At 34.2% G+C, this 24,062-nt stretch overlaps 2 protein-coding genes across 4 annotated transcripts in view; one reads left to right on the forward strand and one right to left on the reverse strand.

The window, feature by feature from the left end:
• Positions 1 to 1,037: 1,037 nt before the first annotated feature.
• On the forward strand, positions 1,038 to 12,046 carry LOC102804488 (uncharacterized). 2 transcript variants are annotated; one of them, XM_006820694.3, is made up of 7 exons: positions 1,038 to 1,215; positions 2,209 to 2,283; positions 3,921 to 5,552; positions 6,357 to 6,712; positions 8,176 to 8,376; positions 9,293 to 9,387; positions 9,891 to 12,046. In XM_006820694.3, the coding sequence occupies exons 1-5, from the start codon at positions 1,176 to 1,178 to the stop codon at positions 8,368 to 8,370; spliced, it is 2,298 nt and encodes a 765-aa protein (XP_006820757.2). In that variant the 5' UTR covers positions 1,038 to 1,175; the 3' UTR covers positions 8,371 to 8,376; positions 9,293 to 9,387; positions 9,891 to 12,046. The 2 variants fall into 2 exon arrangements, with proteins under 2 accessions (XP_006820757.2, XP_085356239.1); XM_085500113.1 differs by lacking the exon at positions 1,038 to 1,215 and having other exon boundaries at positions 2,267 to 2,376.
• LOC100373530 (sodium/hydrogen exchanger 8-like) overlaps positions 11,992 to 24,062 on the reverse strand; it is a 29,250-nt gene continuing 17,179 nt past the window's right edge. For both annotated transcript variants that reach the window (XM_085500114.1, XM_085500115.1), the window contains exons 7-15: positions 23,690 to 23,830; positions 21,010 to 21,113; positions 19,384 to 19,500; positions 18,088 to 18,170; positions 16,740 to 16,851; positions 15,633 to 15,778; positions 14,835 to 14,891; positions 13,835 to 13,978; positions 11,992 to 13,421 (exon numbers count right to left, since the gene is read on the reverse strand). In XM_085500114.1, coding sequence (XP_085356240.1) covers positions 13,314 to 13,421; positions 13,835 to 13,978; positions 14,835 to 14,891; positions 15,633 to 15,778; positions 16,740 to 16,851; positions 18,088 to 18,170; positions 19,384 to 19,500; positions 21,010 to 21,113; positions 23,690 to 23,830 — 1,012 coding nt within the window. In that variant the 3' untranslated portion in view covers positions 11,992 to 13,313. The remainder of the gene's footprint in view (positions 13,422 to 13,834; positions 13,979 to 14,834; positions 14,892 to 15,632; positions 15,779 to 16,739; positions 16,852 to 18,087; positions 18,171 to 19,383; positions 19,501 to 21,009; positions 21,114 to 23,689; positions 23,831 to 24,062) is intronic.

Raw genomic sequence — 24,062 nt, forward strand, 5'->3', positions numbered from 1 at the left:
ACTATTTGGTCTATAATGGGGTATACAAAATCACTATTTGGTCTATAATGGGGTATACAAAATCACTATTTGGTCTATAATGGGGTATACAAAGTCACTATTTGGTCTTTAATGGGGTATACAAAATCACTATTTGGTCTATAATGGGGTATACAAAATCACTATTTGGTCTATACTGGGGTATACAAAATCACTATTTGGTCTATAATGGGGTATGTTTTTTTGAGGTGTCTATGATGGGATCTAGAGTTTTACTTCCCGACCGCAAACCTCTACCAAACTGAAAGGCCAGTGACCCCCCCGCCCCCGGATTTGTTCAAACATAAGAGTTAGTACCCATTACTACTTTGCAAATTATTTTGTTTTCTTTTACCTGGTCTTGAGCTACATTTTTTTTTTCATAATGATGTCGCTGTATTTTTTTCTCTTTTAAGTATTCACGTATGTGTGATTTTTTATATAAATATTTTTTTTTGGCAATTATCCAACTTTTTTTTTATGTGCATGTTATTTCGTTTCAACAAAGAGTGTCTTTGGTTTCAAGTTCCACCCTGACGTTCAAATAGTCATCTCTGTAGTGGTGATCCGCTAAATCCACCTTTTGCCCTTGGTCATGTGATGTGTCACCTGCTAAACTCTTTCATACAGATAAAGCAAACCCACGTGGACATGGCGTGATCCAGGTACAAAGTACGTAAAGTCCAAACAAAACTGATGTGTGTACATCGTTCTAAAATGTTCAGACGTAGATCATAAACACATTTTGCTCTTTGACTTTCAACGCGATATATTTATCTGTGGACAGAACCATTAAATATTCCGAAAAAACAGTGCGGTGAAAATTTAAATTTACGGTGTAAATAACCACGTCGCTTATCACGTCGTACAGATCGCCAATGTCTATATATAGAGAGGAGTTCAGTTCAGGTGACCTGAGGTCAAAGTCTAACTGATCAAGTGACTGTGTACTACTATCATGTGACGGAGGCCTGACAGTGACGTCACATACGTCAATTGGCCAATCGGGTAACAGAAAAATATCAGCCCATCTGATTTGCATGGAGCTTCCTTCACACACGGGTTTTCAGGATAGACTGGCGAAAACATCTTTTATATATTGCTCCGGTGTATTTGCTGCGAACTAGGGTTTTGTTATATCGTATCATTCATGCAAAATGGACCCTAAGCCTGATGATGTCTTAGAAACGCCGAAAAGTAAGTTGTGTGTGATCGTAATCGCCGCCACAGTCGCTAAACTCGGCGCGTGTAGTGTACAAAATAAACGCTTTCACTGTTTTACATTATGTTTAATTATCGGTATTTTTGTGACAGCTGTTTGCAGGCTCACTGAGATATTCTCCTTTTTCCCGTCATTTGCATATTCTCGGACTTCCCCCAACACTTTATATCATGATAGTAATATTTCGGAGAACGTTTCTTCGGAACATCTAGTTTTAGCTCATTTATATTTGTATCACGTGGGTTGGGTCGGCTTGGGAGGTTTTGGAAGGAACCACTTCAATGAAGGGGTGGGCAGCTTATTGTGTTCAAACTTATTAATAATGGCAATGTTATTTTCTAATAACGTTTTTGCATGTTTTGAAATAATACAACTTGTTCTTCTTACTTTCTACTGTTACTGACCCCCTCCCTTTCATCACCAAAGAGTTGCAAATAACACCCCACCCTTCAATCGCCAAAGAGTTGCACATACCCCTCCCCCCCCACACACAAATACTGCTTGCCTGCAAACTTCATTATTAAACCTCAGAAAATGAAAGAACGTGCAAAAAATGCAATTCAGATCAAATTGAAGATGAAATGCATTTCATCTTAGATTGCAATTTCTATGAAGTAGAGAGAAAACATGTCTTGAAGTATTTTAAAATAAAAATTAATGACTTGTCCAGAATGGAAAGCTTTGTGAAAATAATGGGAAATAATATGGCTTTGTCATATTATGTAAAAAATACAATTTTGTGAAAGATAAATATGTAACTGTGGTCTGGGAGAACCTTGCTGCTGTTTAATCAATTTTTTTCAGAGATTTTCTAATTTGTATTTCTTTCTATGTTGAATTTCAGTGTATTTTAATTTTAGTGTGTCTTATTTTTTTTGTCTTTTGTATTCATTTTTTTTTTTTACCTTACTAAGCCCACAGATGGTTAAGTTGTGTAATAAAGTTATTATTATACATTTGACTTGCAGGATCTCCGGATTTACTTCTTTGCAAAGGATGCTTACGATCTTGCCAAGGGATTAGAGAGTTTTTATTACACAAATGTAAGTTTTTATTTATCGGAAGCTCTGTGGGTTGTGGGTGATGGCATTAGATGGATACAGTCTTTGCTCCAATAGTGTGATTATGTGATTAAGGTGAGTCTACGGTCAAAATACCAGTGAGGCATATTTTAATGGTCTCGTACGCAATAAATGATATTTGGTATGCTCTTCTTGAAGATGCGATTCTAATAGAGCAAACATGATAACACAGTACATGTGGTAGTTTTGTATTTGCATAATAATCAACATCTGAAAGATACACTCTGTATACATGTAGGTGACAGTAAGGTTAGTAACCGTTAGTAACCGTGGTCATGGTAAGAATCCAGGTCAGTCGTTATAATCTGGTACATTTTTTTTAGCTCTGCTGTCATCAAAGGTGACACAGCAAAGCTGTTAATATTATTGATTGATTGTTGTTTGTCATCCAGCGTCCGCCCACCAACAATTACATTTTCATTTTGAAAACCAGTAGTCTAAGTGATAATGTTTGGTATACAAGTACCTTGGATGATTCTCTCTCTATCAAATTGTTCATTTTGGGTCATTTTTAGTTAAAACTGATATATTTTGACTTCTTTCCCAAAATCCCTACTCAGAACGTTTTAAAATTTTGATATAGAAGTACCTTATGTGATTCTCTCCCAAATTTTGTATGTTTAATGAATGTCATTGGGTCATTTTTGGTGGAAACTGATATTTTCTGCTGTCAGAACACAAGTGGATACCACTAAAAATGAAAAAAAAAAATAGCCAGTCACAGGGATGAATTTAGCAACATTTTTATGTAATTCCTATGTCAAAACATAATTTCCTATTGAGTCAATTTTTTTTCTCAAAAAAGAGTTTGACTTTAGTTTTTGAGTTTGACTTTTTCGTTATTACTAGTATATGTCTTCACTTTTTGTCAACAGAGGGTGCTGTACAGTGGCAAAATAAGAGATATCAAATTTTGATGGTATGCTCACTAACCATAAATATTAACTAGTGTTTTTAGGTCTAATAGAATTCGATCAAATCAAAAAATATATTTCAGCTTGTAGTGCTATTGAGGGATAATCCCAAATTGTGATGAAAAAAACATTTTGAATTGTGTTAAAGTTTATGTTCAGTGAGACACTATTGTGCTTCTGTGTCCGATGAAATCCTATACTCTAGAATAATTTATTTTCGCTTGTAATTAATTTTCGCTGAAGGAATGATTGAGTGAAAATAAAATCCAGCGAATATACCTTTTTTCCTACATTTTACATTAAACTCATAAAAAAATCAGTGAAAATAAATTCCACACAAAACATCCAAAATGTCTTTTCAGCGAAAATAAATTCCAGCTAAAATAAAGTATTTCACAGTATATGTGACATAAATATTCTGGAATACATTCAATATTGGTGACATAGTTTATCTCAAATGAGGTACAATTCAAAGAAAAATTCAAAAGTGCAAATATGTTTTGAGCGAATGCGTAAATGACAGAGATGCATCATAGTGGTAAAAATAAGTTGTATTTTAACCACTCAGTATATAAAACATTTTGGTTTATTTCTGCTCCTATATGGTAGGGATTTTTATAGTACCGTACAATGCAATGCAAAATTGTTGGTGTGTAACAAATGCTCTTATCTTATCTGCATTAGGTGCGTGTGTACAGTATCCATACAGCTGTGATCTGTGCGACAAGTCCATTAATTCAATGATAGAGTTAGAAGTACATTACCAATGCTGGCATAACGTGATAACGTCATCTGGTAATAACCGTAAAGTGAGATTCAATAAACCGAAAACAAGTGTACTACGATCAACTTCCGTGCCGGCTGACAAAGATCAGACTTCAGTGATCTCGGCGGTTACGCAGCTTCCTTCCATTTTAAATGGAGCTTCGTGCGAGGATGAGGCAGAGCCGAAAAACTCGCTATCTAATGACAAATCTGGTTTAGAGGTTAACCAGGACATTGTTGGTGCACTGCACGGTGTGGCTTCTGCTTTGCAACCGATAACTAGTGCTGGGTACAGTACGACTGATGCAACGCCTGAAACTCAGCGCATAGTGGGCGTGTTGCAGAATGTAGCAACTGCCCTTCAGCCGCTACTAAGAGCGAATCCTGATGCAAAATTGCAAACCGCTGATAAAGCAATGCTAGATAAAATGGAAAAAGAATCAGTTGAGCAGTTACTGGATCTCCATAACTCGTTAGAAAAAGCGTTAAAAATGATGATATCAAGCGAAAGGGAGACCAGTAAGAGGGATGTACCTTTTGTCTGTACGTCTCTGACGTTGATTGTTAATGGCACAATAGAGCTGACTGCCAAACCAAAACAAAAAGAGACTGTTAATAGAACAAAAACCCAACATCAGATAAATAGTGATATAGTACATTCGCTTATTGGGAAATCACAGTTGGTTCCTAAAATTGCAATCCGGGAATACAAGCAGTCTGTACCAGTCAAAGCTACCCTGTGTAATCAGGTTTTTAACGATAATCAGTTACCACCGAGAATGGTAATGGTCAGGTGTCCGACCACACAAGCAGTGCCGATGATGAAAGTTCCAATGCATCAGATTTCAAGAACATCTGCACCGCAATCTGCGATTCCTATCAGATCAATGTCACCCATAATCCTGACTCCGTCTGTCATTGCCAACTCGGGCAAAGCTATGAAGTCGCTACCAAAAGTTGTTTTTGTTCCAGGACTGCAAAGCCCACGTACTAGCATACAACCGATCTGTCACGAGTCTGTGACGTTGACACCTCAGACAGCAACATCTACTCCAACATTACTTCAACAGACTGTGCAATTTGCACAAGCCTCAATGTTGCCAAGATCCAGGACCCAAAATTTGATGAAGGAAAACACGGAAGAAAAAATCAATAATCTGACCACACAGTTGCCAACACCTATAATGAAAAATACTCAGTGTACAACAACTCAACAGCTGCAACCGAATAGCGTACAAGCATCTACAAAACCTACTGTTCCCATAGCAACCACCATCAGTATGGACGTTGATGACCTCTTAGTACGAAAAAGACCTTTATCGAATTCAGACACAGAATCGACTTGTCCAGCTAAGCAGCAAAGAGTTGAGAGTGTGGCGCTACACACAAGTGGGGCCGATACCACTACAAACACTACAGACATTAGTGGACATGCGTCACAGATTCATACGATTCTTCAAAACCGGTTTCTTGGTCCAGCAGGGGTGATGTATACAATGGAGCCTGTTGCTAAGAAAAGTGTTGGTACACCAGCTGGGAATAAGGGTCTGGGTAGGTCTCATTTATAGTATAGATTGTACCCATTCTACATAGTGTAATTACTGTATTCCTCTATTAGTAGTGAGCATACAGGTAAAATAACAGTTGGATATATGGCCACTTTATGTCACATTTTAATCATCCAACATTAAATACAATTGTTGGGTTTTGTGCACTTCTTTTGGAGATGCGCTTCTAATAAAGCAAATACTGTATGTACATTTCACTGCATGGAATCAGTACCCTCAATCATTTTTTGTGTTGGAGATTCAACCATTTATACGAGCCCAGTGGACGCTTTTCCAAAACATGTTCTGTAGCCGTTCCAATCTTACGAGAGACAAATATTCAAAAGTTGGTGAAAATCACAAATTAATGTAGCAGTGATAATTTCGTTGGGTTCCTAAAGACACAGTCACAAAATATTTTCTAAAAAGTGCTATAAAATTATCAAATTGGGAAAATTCTATAGTACTGTTGAATTTAGATCACCAGAAATTAATGCGAGATGACTTTAATTTCTAGTAATTTACTATGGTAATATGAAATAAAAAGTTAGCGTTTGTGTCGCTTTGTTCTTGTTTACAAATGTGGTGGTTATTCCATTATGCTTGCTAGCTCATGGTCATGGATGGTCACCAATGCTTATAAAAAATTGAATATAATTTCCAAGTGGCTACAGTCTTGAATAACATTTTTTTGAAAAAGATGGACAAAACTATTTTTGTTTGTTTTTTGTGAAAGGTGAAAAATTTGGTTTTGGTGCTCAGAGAAGGTGAAAGTTTATTACTATTTGTTTGTTTGTTTCATATCTAGCTGTAGACTCCACTGTGAGTACTGGTAATGATGCTGTGTCAGTGGAAGTTGATATGACAAATGCAGTACAGGAACAAAACGTCAGTGTAGTGCTACGTACTAATGCATACATGAAAGACAGCAACGGTCAAGCCACGGAGAATAAGCCGACAGACAGCAGGAGTCAAGCCACGGAGAATAAACCGACAGACAGTAGGAGTCAAGCCATGGATAATAAGCCGACAGACAGCAACGGTCATGCTGTGGACAATAAGCCAATAGACAGCAGCGGCGTGATGTCAGGTGATTGTGAAGGATGTAGGGAATCTGTACCCTTCGTGTTTGAGCATTTTTCGAAAATCAAAAATGTACACAGGGTAAGAGATTAAAATTTTTTTACAAGTCACACATTATGAAGTGATGTCATCAAGAATGGGATTTCGACGTTATTGCTCTTCGTTTTTTTGGGGAGGGGAATAATCAATACACGTTCCGGTAAAAAAAAAGTACCACAAATGTGTATCACTGCTCTCTAAGCTGATATGATGGGTCACTGATATGATGCGTCGCTGATGTGATGCATCACTGATATGATGCGTCGCTGATATGATGCGTCGGTGATATGATGCGTCGGTGATATGATGCGTCGCTGATATGATGCGTCACTGATATGATGCGTCACTGATATGATGCGTCACTGATGTGATGCGTCGCTGATGTGATGCGTCGCTGATGTGATGCGTCGCTGATGTGATGCGTCGCTGATGTGATTCATCGCTGATGTGATGCGTCACTAATGTGATGCGTCGCTGATGTGATGCGTCGCTGATATGGTGCGTCGCTGATATGGTGCGTCACTGATGCACAGGGATCATTTGTGATGCAGAAATGTGCACATTTTCTGGTGCAACAAAAGCTTGTACACTGACATAGCAATCTTCAAATAAGTGTTACCATGGTTATGGGATTTGTATTTGGTAATGTGAAATTCACGATTTATAAACAATGCATGTGTAAAAATGAAAGAAATGAGTTCTATTTTGACTCAAGATTCTTACAAATTCAGTTCTGTTTAATAGAGGATTAACCAGTGTCACATAACACGTTGATTTTCTACCATCTCATTTTCCCATATTTGAATACAAAAAGTAAATTTTTATTGCATTTTATAAAATGTAACCTGCATAAATTGATTCCATATTTTTTCAATTCGTTTGATCAAGACCTATTGTTAGTGGGAAATTATGTCCAACCAAGGGCATTAGGCAAAAGTGTTGGATCAGTGATGCATTCTGTTTTGAAAGATTTGTGGAATAATGTAATTGTAATGTAAGTGTACTAGTTACACTCCCTTGGTTAAACTGGTGACTAGACAAAATAATAATTAATAGATATATATGCAATAAATATACAAACAAACTGAATACTACGCCATTATATCTGTATTTTTTTGGTGTCTGAGCAGGGCGCAAAACCAATACGAGTGAAAACATGTACTGCCTTTTTTATTTCAGACTACAATGTTAATAAGAACTTATTTTAGCCAAGAAGGAAAATATTCATGTGTTATTTCTAGTATTGTACTACTCGAAGCACTTTGTCCTACACTTGCTCCAACTGGTCCAAAATTAATGAATTACAGAAGTACATAAAAATGACCAAAATATTGCTCCACATTTTTCCCGGAAAAATGTATGGCATTGGAAGTTCAAGGAAACATCAGAATTGACTTGATGACCGAAACGTGATGCTATGTTTTCAGATATTAAATATAACCGAAGTTGTACACTAGATACAAACACTAATAGTTGTTCCCAATATTTTGATGTTTGTAATGCAGGTGACGTTTTCTGATTTAAAGACTGCACCATATAAGTGCCCAGACTGTGTATACGAAACCAGCATAGATGTGATGTTGTTATCACACCATTACGCACAGTTCCACGGTGGCTATAAATGTCCACAGTGTGAGACTGTGAGTTGCGATGCAGCCAACCTCAAACTCCACTTAGATTCTAAGCACCTAGTTATATAAATACAGGTGAGTATATCTGCTGATGAAAACAGTGGTTACTAGATGGTGAGGTTGGATGATTCGTAAGCAAAATGTAGTGAGCAAATTCTCACTAAAATTCAAAGAACCAAAACTCCATGAGAACCATGAGAACAGCCATAACATTTTGCTCACTAAATCAAACCACAGCTGTGAAAGTAAAGCTTTCCAAATCAGATTTAATTCCACACAATTAACAAGATTTTGCTTCAGGCCAAGTTGTATGCCAGTCTTATACTCGGCTTGGATGAGTGTGTTGATAATTTGAAGATCTGCCTGAAATCAACTTCTGGAACTCTGGTTACTGCAAATATATATGCAAAGCATGTGTTCACAATATTCGGGATGTATACACATATTATAAATTTGGTGACAGTGACTTTGACTGTAACTTGTACACTCACAATATTATTTTTGTTATTAACCAATATGCGGAAGTTACAATTACAGATGACAAAAAAAACAAACATAAAAAACAATTACAGGTCATAATATTCAATAAAAGTCCCTTGCTTCTTTATGAACTTTGTTCTCTTTTGTGCTTTTGCAATTATACCTTTCAAAACAAAGATTTGTTTTGCATAGGATTATTTACCACTGTTGCTGCACATAAGTTATTAAAGTCACATTTCATGTCCACTTTCTGGTTTTTAGCCACATTTGTACATTGCTAAAAGATCTATTTTATAATTAATTATTTAAAATTTAAATATTGTTACTTCACTTTACTAACTTCATTATATACATAATTACATATATTTTAGACCTATGGTCTCAATCATTTGTGATAGAGAACTCTTTATTTCTTCGACTTTGCACAAAATAAATAGCTTTGCTGTCCATTATTGAACCAGCGTGAAGAACACTAAGAAATAAACCCAAAATATATCTGTTTTATTCACAGAATTGCTCAAACTTAGATGTAATAATTGCCAAGCTTCTTTTTGTTAAAATAAATGAATTACGAGAATATGTGATATTCGCACATGAAGGTTTCAGGTGAGTTGGATATACATGTATTTCATTTGCCGTACTAGTATCTTCAAATCCAGTTGCATAAATTAGTTGCTATGCTCCCTCCTTCCACATTAAAAGAAAGTTGTTACAAGCAACACTCACGTATATGAATTTCCATTAAATTTGTGTGAATGTACATTGTCAGAGCTCATATTCCCTGCTTGTCATTCAAATTAAACCTGTCTATTTTTGATCATAATTTTTCTCACAAAATTCTACTTCAATAATATGACTGCTTGTGCAAGTCACTTTGAATGCTATATCATAATTTCACGAGTACAAAACCAGCTTCACCTGTCAACCAGTAACAAACTTGGCAGAAAAATTGAAATGGAAAAGGCACTATTACTGGTATCACCCCCCCCTGAAATAGCTGAAATCATTGTCACCTTGTTAATGCCTGTCAATTCATTATTCCAAATTATACCTTGTATCAATGAACAAAGGCAAGGTTATAATTGTTGCGCTATGTTTTATTATTTCAGAAGAAATATGTAAGAGTATGCAAGTATCGTTACATTATGGTATACATACATGTAAATGCAAAACTCAGAAGAGCTGTGAACGCAACTGTTGTGGATATAATGCGAACAATCATTTATGTATGGCTACACTCCACAGGAACACGAACAATGAATCATAGAAATGCGATAAGCGTCATGATACACTGGCTGAACACTATATAGATACTCACCACATGCCAAAGCAGATTGACCTTGAACCCAGATGTTTTCTCAAGATGGTTACGCTACAGATACTGAATTGTCAGTAACTTTTTATTCTATGAGCTCTCTAAGCAGGGAATTAAACTTTTTAATAATTGATTGATTAATGTTCTACTGGAGTGCATGCCATCACAATCCTGTTGGTAGTTCTAGTGAGTCTGCCCATAGAGGGTACATTAGTGTATCACATAAGATCATCTTCCATAATTTCTCACATCAAATATCAGAAACTTGCATAGATACAATTACATCTTAATACTAAATATTTTAAGTTTCATTTGCCCTGTGAATAAAAGTTGGTTAGATTTTTATCTACAGCAGGTTGGCACTCTGTGGGAGAAATGAATGAATTCTTTATTTGACTTGCCCGTAATGAGAGATAACCATTGATGCAATGAGGTGTATGCCAGGCATTGCAACGAGATCATGGTTATGCCTTCTGTAAGATGCCATACATGTATCTGTTTGGCCATACATATGTATTGATACAAAATACAGTGGACCTAGTCAAAAAAGATGACCAAGTAACTGAGTCTGGTTTTGCTGTACATGTATAACTTGTCCAAGCATGACTTGTATATTCTTTTTGATTTTAGGTCTGTACATTTATGTTATCTGAAACCTTCATATTCATTCCCGCTTTTTTTATATAATATTTATTTATTATCTTTATGTGTTCACAAAGTGATCATTTTTGTAATAAATTTTTAGGCATGTGCTTAAATTCTAATTGGTAAGTGTGTCTATTTATTGCTGTCTAGATTGAGTCGTGTATTTTGTACTCAATGTCAACAATCCTGTATTTTGATGAACCTTTAATTTTCAGCTTTTAAGAAGAGCGCCACCATGTTACAGATTTGTTTAAAGCCTTTTAAAGTGTCAATTATTATGTGTACTGTATTCACCAGATATCTACATTGGCAATTTCTTGCCAATCAATTTTCGTGAACTCTGTGCTGAAGTGGTGTTTAGAATGATGGATCTGATGTAAAGTTTAGTACAGTATGGCTTGGGGAATTTTTTTTTCAAAACTACTAAACAAAATTTCAAAGGTCTGAAAGTCTAATATGCAAGGATTTGTCCCACAGGTCTTTTGACATAACAAGTACTTGTTACCCTTATTAAATCAATGCTTGCAGATATTCCTGGGAAAGTGCAGGTGGGAGACTATTTCAAGGTAATCCAAATCTGAAAACCTTGGGTCACCTCTGAAAACCTTACACATAAAGCAAAAATTTTTGAAAAGTTGTATTGATAACAGTGATGCGCCCACTATGGTGGAAGTGAAACATTTTTTTCATGTTCTTATAGTCCTGTATACATACATGTATTAATCTTTCTCCATACACAATAATAGTGGTGTAGATATGTACGGCTCATAGCAGTTAGGCCAGACTTTTATTATTCCTTGTTTCGCGAACCCGCCGAAAGAACAGGAGCCAAAAATGAAATAAAAATAAAATTTTATTTCAGCGTAATTTCTCGCGCCCGCCGACTTGTAAGCGCAAACAATATTTTCATTTCATTATTTACCGCCCGCCGCATAACAAATCCAAGTTGCATTTTCGTTGGAGTATCATGATTAAAGTACCGAATTCTCGCGCAGATGAGAAACAAGGTTATACATGGAATAAAATTTTATTTCATTTCTTCTCTCCGATCAATAATCTCACTTACAATTCTTTGAGAATCACACAAACCTAATGGGAAAAAATTAATTAATTTTATTTTTATTCCGCCTTCCTCAAAAAAATTGCCCTATAAAACCAGAGAAACAAGGAATAAAAAAAATATGGCCTTACCCACAATTAAAAAATAAAATATAGCGCAATAACTTTGTCAAACACTTATCACACTTGCATTCTTTGTTTTATGTCAGATTTTATTCATTAATAAATACGGCTATTTACAAAGCATTTCATTACAGCTTTCAGGAAAAAATTACATAAAAAGCTCTTGCTTCTCCCACAAACACTGTATAAAGAAAAACAGCAAGACTAAAAAGTGTTTAGTCTATGATATGTGACGTCCCATTATGATATCAAGCAGTTGCTGTCCAAATTGACACACACAGAAAAAAATAAAATCACATGCATTTGGCTGTCCACATGCGGCAACTGTGAGAACATGTAAACATCTACATTGCACCAATATGGAATCTCTTGACATGATCTGAAAAATTCTCCCTTATTTTGAAATCTGTACAAGCCTCAAAAATACTTCCTGTCCTTGAAATACTTAAAGGCCAAGAACGAATTGTATACCTTATGTTCATCATTGACACCCCCACCCTTTCCCCCTCCCCCCCTTAATTCATTGTTCCAAATTAAAATCTAATACTGGGGGTTATATGTGAAATAAATAACCCTGTTTAAAGTTCATATTAGCTTTGATCTATACAAAATTAATAAAAAAAAAAACACAGCATGTACGACAATGCCTTTTCCTTGTTGTCTCAGTATAAACTCATACCAGCTCTGTGATATTGCTGTATCCACCCACACTGACACCCCCCCCCACCCCGGTTATCGTTTTACTTAAAAAACTACATAATCCTGACAGATGAGCATGTATGTTCTCAAAAACGAGTGGGAGTTTACTGTAAAACATGTCTTTTTTGCGAGCATGTCTTTTTAGCGAATTTAGCGAGAGAACTAATTCGCTAATTTAAGATGTCGCTAATGACTTTATTATAAATTCAAAATGGCAGCCAAACAACGTCTTTTTCACAACACACACACTTTATAAACAACACAGAAATCTGGAGCACTTCCTAATTACACTTGACAGTTTTTCTTTGTTTTTATAGAGGTAATAACTGCGCATTTGTTTTGGCAGACGACAAACAAGTATTGTGAAAACAGGAAATCAACAAAGACGAGAGATTTCGCTATTACGTCATTTTACCACAATTCGCTAAAATAGTATGTCACTTTTTCAACATGTTTTACAGTATATACCAAGATAACTAAAGTGAAAAAAAAAAATCTACATAGAAGCTTTAAACTCTGCCCTGCAGACAAATTATGTGCATCTTACAAGATGCATTATTAAAGTAAAAAGGTCGATCTATAGAGGGCGCTCATCATCTTGTCCCACCAAAAGCTCAATCCTCACCAATACCATACCCATATTTACAATGTTTCATAAATATTATGAACATTCATTTTTGATATATTATTATTATATTTCTGTTTCTCTCTCATCTTCTTCATCAGATGCTGGTCCCCTTACTTCAGCATACCATCGGTTTGTTAGATGCTTCATTTGGATTCGCCCATCGCGTAATTCCTATAAAAATACACAATACAAACATTTTTTAAATATCATTTTTCATAATATCCAAATAAATAAATATATGAATAGTTCATCTATTCTCCCTCCCACCAACCTGCTTCTCTAGCCTATCCCCTCAGGTTCCTCATTTTAATATTCATTCTTAACCTCACTATCCCTCACTTTCTCAATGTCCATTCTTACTTTACCCTGTCACTTCATCTCAGTGCCTTAATCTGCCTTTACCTTATCTCCCCTCCTTGTACTGCCTCAGTACTCCAGTCTGACACTCCATCCTCAACCTGTCGTTTGCCCTCAGACCACATCCTGTCTCCCTCATCCTGCCAATACTCGCCACACCCCGTCCCATCCCACGTCATCCTACCCCTCCCCCTCTGACCAAACCTAATGTACACACACATACTAACCTCATTTGTAAACCTTCTTGTGAAGAAAGGAATAAAATATTTGGTGTCCACTCGGATAAAACCTTTCAGATTAGGTTTTACAAAATTAAATTCGTATTCTTCCTCCGTTAATTCCGATAAGTGCTCAGCATCAACAGCGTGGCCCTGAGAAAAATGAGAAAATGCGCATTAGAATAATAATGACAAATTCATGTGAAACTGTGTAGCAATGAAAATTTTCCTGGGTTAAGACCTGGAGTCATATTCACTAATTTTGTGCAGCAAATATTTCACTGTACATTATCCATTTGTTAAAGGATTATAAGAAGCACTGTTCACTGAAATCATTTATATCAGTGTTTTTTTGTATTTTTCCACAAATTGTAATTTTCTAAGGGTAATTTTGGACCAAATGATCATTTCCCATTATCTACAAGTCTTGATCAACATTTTTGAAAAAATATTGAAAAATTGTGTTTATTTTGTGAAAAGTGACGACAGATGACTTTCGGTGTTCAAAGGGTTAAAAGGTCAAACGATTATTATAGTTCAGAAGTTGTTCTTCAAGTTACAGTAAACCATTAAAGCGGGAGGGTCGTCACCTGCACATGTGCGGGAATTGAGTCCCAAGCGACGATGACACACACTAAAAACGCAAAGGCGTCATGGGTAGACGCTTGTTTGTAAACAATGGCACGCAATGGCCATCTGACGCATGCGCAGGTGACGACTCCCCCGCTTTAAGTTTTTGCTGCTAGAAATGTTCACGATTTTTATGGCATTCCGGAAGACCCTAGATAAATTTTTACTGCTACCAAATTTGGAATTTTACTCATGAACATTTATCTCTTGTGAAATTAAAGCAATTCACAGAATTCTATTAACATACAGTGAGTAAGTGACGTAGACATTGATTGTTAAAATGTCATGTGATATTAAAGTGAAAATGCAAAATGGAAAGCTAACATGACCAGTCAAACAGTATGAAATGTATCCATGAGAACAGTTTATGAAGACTTACCATTTCCTCTGTCTTGCTGAGTGATAACTCCTTTGGCTTCTTTTCAGCTTTTAAGAACTACATAATGGAACAGAGGTGAAATACTACGTGAGAATAAAGCATTTATCATGGGTCCCACAAATAAATGTTACGTTAACACTCTGTACGCCATATAGAGGCTGAATGTTTCTCGTAATATTTAGTTTAAAATTTGCATAGCACATAGACAAAGATGTAATGTAACACAAGGACAAAAATATTGAAACAAAAATAATGGTTTTAACACATGGTCTAATGAAAGCTTCCACATGTAGCCGAAATGAACGATCTAAGCCGGCAATGTGTTAATATGTAATGAATGCACAAAACTATGGGAAACGCATTTACTCAGATGGAACCGATAATGTGTTAACTCTTTTAGAAGTACATCTTTAATAGTAGTCCATGTGAACCCAGAAATGAATTTATGGTATACAGGATTATTAAGTATTTATATGTATTACAAATGGAGTGAATATTGTAAATGTACCGGGGTAATTCAAAAAGTGGTACCACTATTGTCACCATAATATTAATCACACCACTTCCATCATCAATTAATTAATTTGTTTCTTACCAGTAGCAATGGGAATGAAAACTCATTCTTTGAAAGTGACAAGTTCATTGTTACAATTCTTCCCAAATTAAATGCATGCAATAGATAGTAACACAATGTCCTAATGTTTGGCACACACCCTCACCTCACCCAGCAACTATATTTTGATATGTGTGTATATTGCCCAGAAAAAGACACCAAACACGTAACTAAGACAGACTTACCTTAAGTAATGGAAGCGTTGAACCTCCCAAAATTAAAATCGTGAATAAGACGATAATAAGGGTTGTTGTAACGAGCACATGCCTCGTTTCTGGATTGGCAAATTTTAAATGTAGACTTAGAGCAAATGCAATAGCACCACGTAGACCTAGAGACAAAGAAAGGTGAAATGTGTCTTATTACATATGTTGTACAGGGGTATCTGAAAAGGTGGAACATCCTTAAGAAAAAGAACATGTGCTGTTCCATTTCAAGAATTTCACTTACATGTAAACAGTGATGAGTTCTGATAAAATGCAAAGTACTTACAAGGGTATTTGCAGAGTTGTGTACATACTCGATTAGGTTGCTTATTTTTAAATGAAATTACCAAGCTCAATAACATTTTGAAGGAGCTGAAAATGTTTTCTCGTGAAATAAATTGAGATTTCAAAACTGAGAGTTGTCAGATAACACATATGGCTTAATTACAAAAAAATAGAACTAGAAATGGAATTCATGTACATATTTCAAATTTGAAGTCATAATTTCTGTCGATGAGAGGGAGAATAATCCACTATTATTTCCCTAATTATTACTGTGATTATTCATTCTTATTATTGATTCAATATTATTCAATTGTGTTTCAGTGCTTTCTTGAATTTTTCATATTGGGTTTATTCAATTCAATTGTCAAGTGTATAGCACAAATAAGGATAGCAGACGCCATTTCAATGCTATTCTCTTATTAACCAATCATAGCTCATAGCAATATGAACCAATCAGCACTAAGACCGCTAAAATTTGTTATGGTGGCTGATCCTACCAAAGCTATAAAAGGCCTGAATACTTGTTTTAGCATGCAAGTACATGTAACCTTTTCCAGTGGCGTGTAATAAGTAGTTTCTTTGTTTCCTATTCCTTGTTTTACGCGCCTTGAACTTTACGCTCGTTAGGGTTGAGATAAGTGTGAAACCCTATTCTCAATTCTCCTCACATTTACACACATACAAAAAATTTTAAATTTTCTGTTCTACCGGTATTTGCATACAGGGATTATTTTTAATAACAATGTTTTGTAGTTGGGAATGCATGAGACTGAAAATATGATTGTAATTTGACGTACTTACCGCTAAACCACATAATGGATTGCATTTTTCGTGTTATTTTGTGTTCTCGGAATCTATTTACAATTAACGACAGAGGATAAATATTGGTTGCTCTTCCAAATAACACTAACACCTGAAGTAATAATACATAGAAAGTATAGTCAGTAACTGCATTTGTTTGTATGCGATAAACCACAGGACACTTTAACAAGGTGTTTCTTCCTAGGTCATCTGCTGTGTTATTTTTCAACTCATATCAATCTGATTAAAATCTGATGTATTGTACGGCATCAATTTTATTTTATTTTATATATTTTATTTATACTATTAATTTTATAATTGTTTTTATTACGGTATGTACAAATATGTTTTAAATATTACCAAATACATGTACTTGTGGACTTTGGCGATTACCAAAACTTTAAAAAAACTGCCAGCAAAAATAAATAATAGATTCAATGAAAAAAAAGTGTATAATAAAAATAATTAAAAAAAATTTAAAATCCAAACCAGGATCATATTTTAAATCAGATTGTATAATGCTGTAAAACCAAATGAATACACATCCCTGTGTGTGACACATTACAATTTAAATGCTAGCTATATGCTATATTTTCGAACAGAAATCCATTTCTACAAGCTGCAAGTAATGAAAAGGAGACCATGTGACCTGAGATAGTAGCCTGCATTTTATAAAGGATAAGAATATGTCTATGTATGGTGATATATTGTTGAAGATTCTATTTTACGTTTAAACCAATCGCATCACAAAATGCAGCAGAGGCTTGGAAATGTTTGATCATGTGAACAGAAATGAGCGAGATTATTGTTGTACTCAAAGACGCAAAACACACGTGGTGATAAATATTTTGTGTATAAACATAAACACTAGCAACACAGCCCAAGATGATTTTTAGTATTTTTAGCAGTGTACATGTATGTTTACCATGTGAGTTCATGATTGGTATGACTACTCTGCACTTAAATCACATCCTAATTTTATTACTCATTTGGTGCATCATTGTTCATTTTTTCACCACACTACTTGAATTGTGAAAACAAGAACAGCATATGAAACTATTAAATACCTAAACATATTGCACACAATGACAGGATAAGATATTAACCATCATTGCTCTGCACAGTGTTCAAAATTGGTACCAAACAACATGTAAGCATGCAAAATATATTGTTTGATTTCGCCAAAATTTAACATGCAGTGTCAATAGCACTTTAACCTTTAACCGTTCATTTCCAGGAATATTGAAGAATATAAGAAAAAAGTGTAGAACAATTTGGGCGTGAAATTCTGGTGGTGAACATATGAATTATTAAAGTAAAACTGAGAATAACAAAAGAATGTACTCACTATGCTCCATATAACAAATGCGGCTTTAAATTCATGTTTAAAACTAAATATGGCTAAACCAAGATACGCAAATATGCAAGTTTCTGTAAAAGAAGCAGAAAACAAATTTAAAGGGCGGTAGTCATCGCGCCACGCATGTGCGAGATACATGGGTCTCATATAAGCAAAGATGGCGACTTTGGCTGTTGCGCAGATCAACGAGTACGAACTGAGACGTTTCCAAGCTTTATTTAGGTAATTTTTAGGTGATTGGAAGGTATCAAAGGAGTCACCGGCGGTAATTAGTGCAAGTCGCGCCCAGGTCAAACCTCATACTTGTGATTTCCATTTGAAGAGCGCATTGGATTGTGGGAAAATGTTTATCAGCACAAATGTCGCACATGCACAGCGCGACGACCACCGCCCTTTATTTAAGTGATACACCTACAGGAGTGAAATACAGAATATTGTTACAAGTGTGAGGCATAAACATGTTCAGTATCAACACAAAACAATGAATTCAAGTTGGTATTATGGTGAACTCGGTTGATCAATCATCCCCTAATTCTATACAGCTCCCTCTAGTGGCAATATTGTGAAAACTTGAAATCTACTTTTCTTATTCTACCATATGGAAAGCTTCAACAAAACAATTGATACAAATCATGAAAATGTCACCTAGGTTTTTAATATAGGCATGAATTTATAAAATGTCAACCATCTTCAAAAATGCCATTATACTGTAAAAGGGTTAATTATTCACTGGGTTTTAATTTTACTTATTTCGATGACTGGAAAATGTGCTAAATTGAAACCCAGTGAATATGTAAAATTTAGCATAGAACACATTATCTAAATGATAAAACCGTGAAATTTAAAACTCACTGAATATGCCTGAAATGTTAAATCAGCGAAATTTAAACCCAGAGAAAATTAGTCATTTTACAGTATTAATTTTAGTGATGTTCATTTCATGGTTTGCACTATTTCATTAAGCCTTAATATATTTATAAATATACAGTGAATGGCTTTTTTCAAATTCATAAAAATCGACAAAATGCTGAAAAACAGAGCTTGAAATTCACAGAGACATAAAAGGCATCATTGCATTCGTTTGCCCTTCTATACTCCAGATGCTTTTTTATGTTACCAAGGTAATATCATAAATTTTGGCCTTGACAATGGGTGACCGCTCAAGTTTAAGCATTGTGAAAATGTTCATGTTCAACGGTCAGGTTTTGCACACAACACTGGTCATATTGGATCACGTCACATTTGTTATATATATATATTCTGATCACTTTCTTTTCGCCTTACCTGCAATAAAAGCCGCAGTTCTGAACGTCTGCTGTACCGTAATCTGCGTCACCGGTGATAGATTATGATGTGTGTAATGAGACATAACAATACCACAAAACAATATTGCCATTATGCCTAATTAATCAAATAAAAAATAAAAACAATATTCTAAGTTCGACGGGTCAGACATTTGGGGCCTAAGAAGCAATCAATTGTCCTTATTTTGTTCACTCTTGACACACAGACAAATAGTTTAAATTCCAAATCAGTTATTGAACACACATAATATTTTTAATATATTTTTTTTTTTAATTTTTATCAAATTGTTATAGAAAATTATGTTTAATTCGGTTCTAAATCAACGAAAAAAATGCCATAAAAATAGGTAAAATTTTGGCTGGAAAAGTAAGTTCAAGATTAAATTTAATGCAAAAAAATAAAATAAAACCACTAACAATTGAGAGAGGAATATACATAAACATATTTCCATTATACATTTTATTAAAAAGATGTTAAATTATTCGTTTGATACCTTCCAAATACAAATACTGTAGAATACTTTATTTTCGCTTGAATTTCGCTGAAATATATTTTTCCTATATTTTACATTAATCTCATCAAAAATCAGTGAAAATAAATTCCAAGCAAAACACCCAAAAAGCCTTTTCAGCGAAAATTAATCCAGCGAAAATAAAGTATTCCACAGTAAACTAGCAACAAGTTATTTTTTAATTGCAAAAAAAAAGAAATTGAATAAAAACTTTAGTCATATTTTCACCTAAAACCGACAAAAATTAAATTTTCACAATAGCATTTCTCTATTAATAGTCAATAATGCATATTCGCTTTCTATTATTAGACTAAATGACTGCCATATAATATTAGCTGTCACTACCACATGTACACACAGTTAAATACTAAATAATATATTATACACACATCAATCTATTGCAGAAAAAGTAATTACAAATTGTCTAAATGAACTGCATTTTGAAGCCAGACTTTATGTATTTCAATTTTTTTGCAATATTGCAAATTGTCAGCGACATGAATTCAAAATTTTTATGTATTTTTCAATAATTTCTTTGTTAATTTTGAACCAAAGGGCTTTATTTCTTATTGACAAAATGTGGTGAAAATAATGCTGCTTTATTTTGTGAAAGGTTAAAAAAAATCAAATTTTGTTCTACTACGTTCAATGGTCATTAAATATTCTTGGACACAGCTGTTTCAGAACAACAAACAATGCCTTTGATTCAAAGTATCTCATACTGGGATCAGTACAATGAGATAATTTTTATATTTCCATTGAAATTCAACCAATGGCAAGTTGCAGGTATACATTTTTTTTTTTAACTTCATGAATAACTGACAATGGAAGATAAAAGATGCTGGTGAAGATAAAAACAGCGACAGCTTTATGAAAATTATATATTTTGAAAATACAAAGAACTTGTGATAAAAATAGAACTATAAGTATGCATTTTATTCTTTTTTTATATTTGATCATATCAAAATTTAATTACGCATGTTCTGTCTAGTTCCGCAGAGAACATACATAGAACATAAATAAATCATTTAAAACACACATGTCAAAACAAGATCCATGCGCCAACATTGCAGTGTTTAACTGCTAGTACCTACCTGATAGCTCGATACCTTCCGCCAGTCCATATGGTAAATACGAAAATATCAAGATCATTCCAAATTCTAATGACGGTGTTTTTCTGAGGTCGATATGTTTTAACATGTGGACAAACGTCAAGGAAATATACACAGCACAAATTCAACCACAAATGCAATATTTTACACAATTATCATTATCGGATAATATTGTATATTTACAAGAGTTTTAAATGTTAAAATGTTTGTGAGCAATTTATTTATTGAAACTGATTTCCTATTTTTATTTGTTTTATTTTGGCAACTGTGCTCTATTTTTGTATTCAGCCCTTAAGGTAGATAGCTACCATTAAAAAAACATGTTTAAAACATTCTTCAAATCCAGCAACTGAAGGAGTGGCTTACTGTAATGTTCAAAATTCTGAAAAAAATTGTCACCGAACAACCTCAAAATTTATAAAAAATGTGTGTTTTGACTAGTTTATAATTGGATCCTATGGCAGAAACATTCCATCACATCTCAGAATTTCAGGAACCTATGCTAAAAAATGATAAACAGTGTTAATAGGGCTACATATGGCTGCAATGAACAAATAAAAAACTTTGAATATTAATTATCCACGGAATATTGTGTTTTAATACATGGATTCCAAAATTTCAAAATGTTCCAAAATTGTTTCCTTAGAAACACATCCTTACTCCGTAAAACTGTTAAAAATGAATGACATACATGTGTGAATCATCAGGAAACAATTTTTGAATGATTTACTTTGATAAATTTTTTTCTATGTTTTAATGGTAGCAAACTTTTTTATTTTATAAATTGCATATCTTAGTGATTTTAATCTCAAAATAAATATAGAGAACCAAATATAGCTCAAATCCACAAAATATGGTTGACAGAAATAACCAATCACCATATATGACAAACCAAGGTCAAAAATCATACAACACTATTTGGTTGGTTGATTGGTTTGTTTGTTTGTTTGTTACTATATCTTGATAAAAATATACTATGAAATGAAGATGTTGATTTGGCATGAAATATATTGTGTCTGCACTTCAAAATAATTTGATGTATATGCAAATCATGTACATTTGCATTTCTCAATTATTTCATATTCACTTTTAGCACTTTTCCACTAACATTTTGGTCAACATTTTGTGAAGTTGTATTTATTTGTTTACACTTTCATTGCAGAGATATGATTTTCTGTTAGTTACATGTCTTGAACCAAATTTTCGAATAAAAAAAATAAAAAAAAAATGTGGGTTATTTTCATTAAGAATTAAAAAGAATATGGCTGCCATAATTGTTTTATCAGTAACGTATACGCTTACGTAAATTTTAATGATGTGCGATTTTTGGTATATATTCGCTCATATTGAAGATGCGCATCTAATTTTGTTGCCAAAATAATGGTTTAGTTTTTTTCCATTTTACAATAAACCATCCTGTACCATATTGATCACAACGTAGCCCCCCCCCCCCTCAGAATTGAGCTACTAGTATTAATATATTCACATAAAGCCATTGTCATTTTGGTGTAAAACCTGATAATAATCACTCACGTTCACAGAAATCATTCAGCAATTCAAAATTAAAGATACAATGATACCACTTCTCATCATGGTATCTCACCAAAAGAGAAACTGTCTCATTCTGAAATGATTTGATCGAGAAACTGTATCGATTAATTATCTTTAAAATCCACAATTCTATTATTCACATATCACGCTTAAAAATTGTGAAAGTTTCCATAATTATTGAATTATGAAAATGCGATATTGCCATAAGCAGTATAATATAGATGCAGAAAATAATATCATATTTCCATGGCAATATAAGGTGACGATGAAAAATTGCACCAATTTATATTTTGATCTTTTGAAAAATAAACTACCGAGTATTATTTACAAGACTGAGAGGAAAGCTATATCTGCAAAAAAATACTGTTTTTGTTAAAATCAGATTTTTTGAAAAAATGAGCGGCAGTACAAAGTATGTATGCACATACACTACAGGATATTTGAGTAAATTGAGATGATGATGAAAGGTTTCCAGGGAAACAAATGTTTTGTGATTTTCAATTATAACTAAATTCACCAATTACTTTTTAGGAGTTGAATGACACAAATTGCACATCAATATACAACAAAACCATGAGCGACTGTTTGACAATAATCAATGTTATCATACATGTATACATGAATTACATTTTGCAATTGTTCTCATCACCAGATGAAATGTGTTATTTGGCTATCATTTAGATGATAGTGTCCACTCTATTGAACCACAGAACAATGGATAGAGAAGATCTGGCAACATGTACCACGGATATCACTACTATACATGTACATACCAATTTAAGAAATTTTGTGAGATTTGGAAAATCACAAAATATTGGATCCTTAAAAGTTAAAGCAGGGGAGTCGTCACCTACGCATGCGTCAGATGGCCATAGCATGTCGTTGTTTACAAACAAGCGTCTACCCATGAGCCTTTGCGTTCTTAGCATGTGTTGTTATCATCACTTGGGACTCAATTCCCGCGCATGTGCAAGTGACAACCCTCCTGCTTTAAAGGCAGTCTAAATGTTTGATTTTCCAGACATAACGTCATTAGCATACCACAACAAACACATACATGTATTAAAGTGATGTCACTTTAGATGTTGTTTTTTTCATTTAAAAAAAGGATATAAGAGCACTTGCAAGACCGAAAAGTATTCCGATACCCGCTGACGCAAAAAACATTATACAGAAGTATCCAATGGCTTGGAAAAGCGCTGCTGTGGAGCTGACATCTTTCATGGCAGGCGAATCTAACATGATGATGGTACTGTAATTAAGGAAATGTGACATATTTCATATATCAGTACAGTGTAATTTGACATGCATTTAAGATGCAAAGCAAAACATGACATGACAGAGTCCCCATTAGTTAAATAGTAAACAAAATTGAAATGATCAGAACATGAAAAAAATTACACATAAGTACGGAAGTACATGTAAGAGAGTAAGTATTTTCACTTCCAAGGACGAGAAAATTCTATTTCAGTTTCCTCTTCATG

The sequence above is a fragment of the Saccoglossus kowalevskii genome, chromosome 6 (assembly GCF_978046115.1).
Source record: "Saccoglossus kowalevskii chromosome 6, keSacKowa6.1, whole genome shotgun sequence".
NCBI classification, from domain to species: Eukaryota; Metazoa; Hemichordata; class Enteropneusta; family Harrimaniidae; genus Saccoglossus; species Saccoglossus kowalevskii.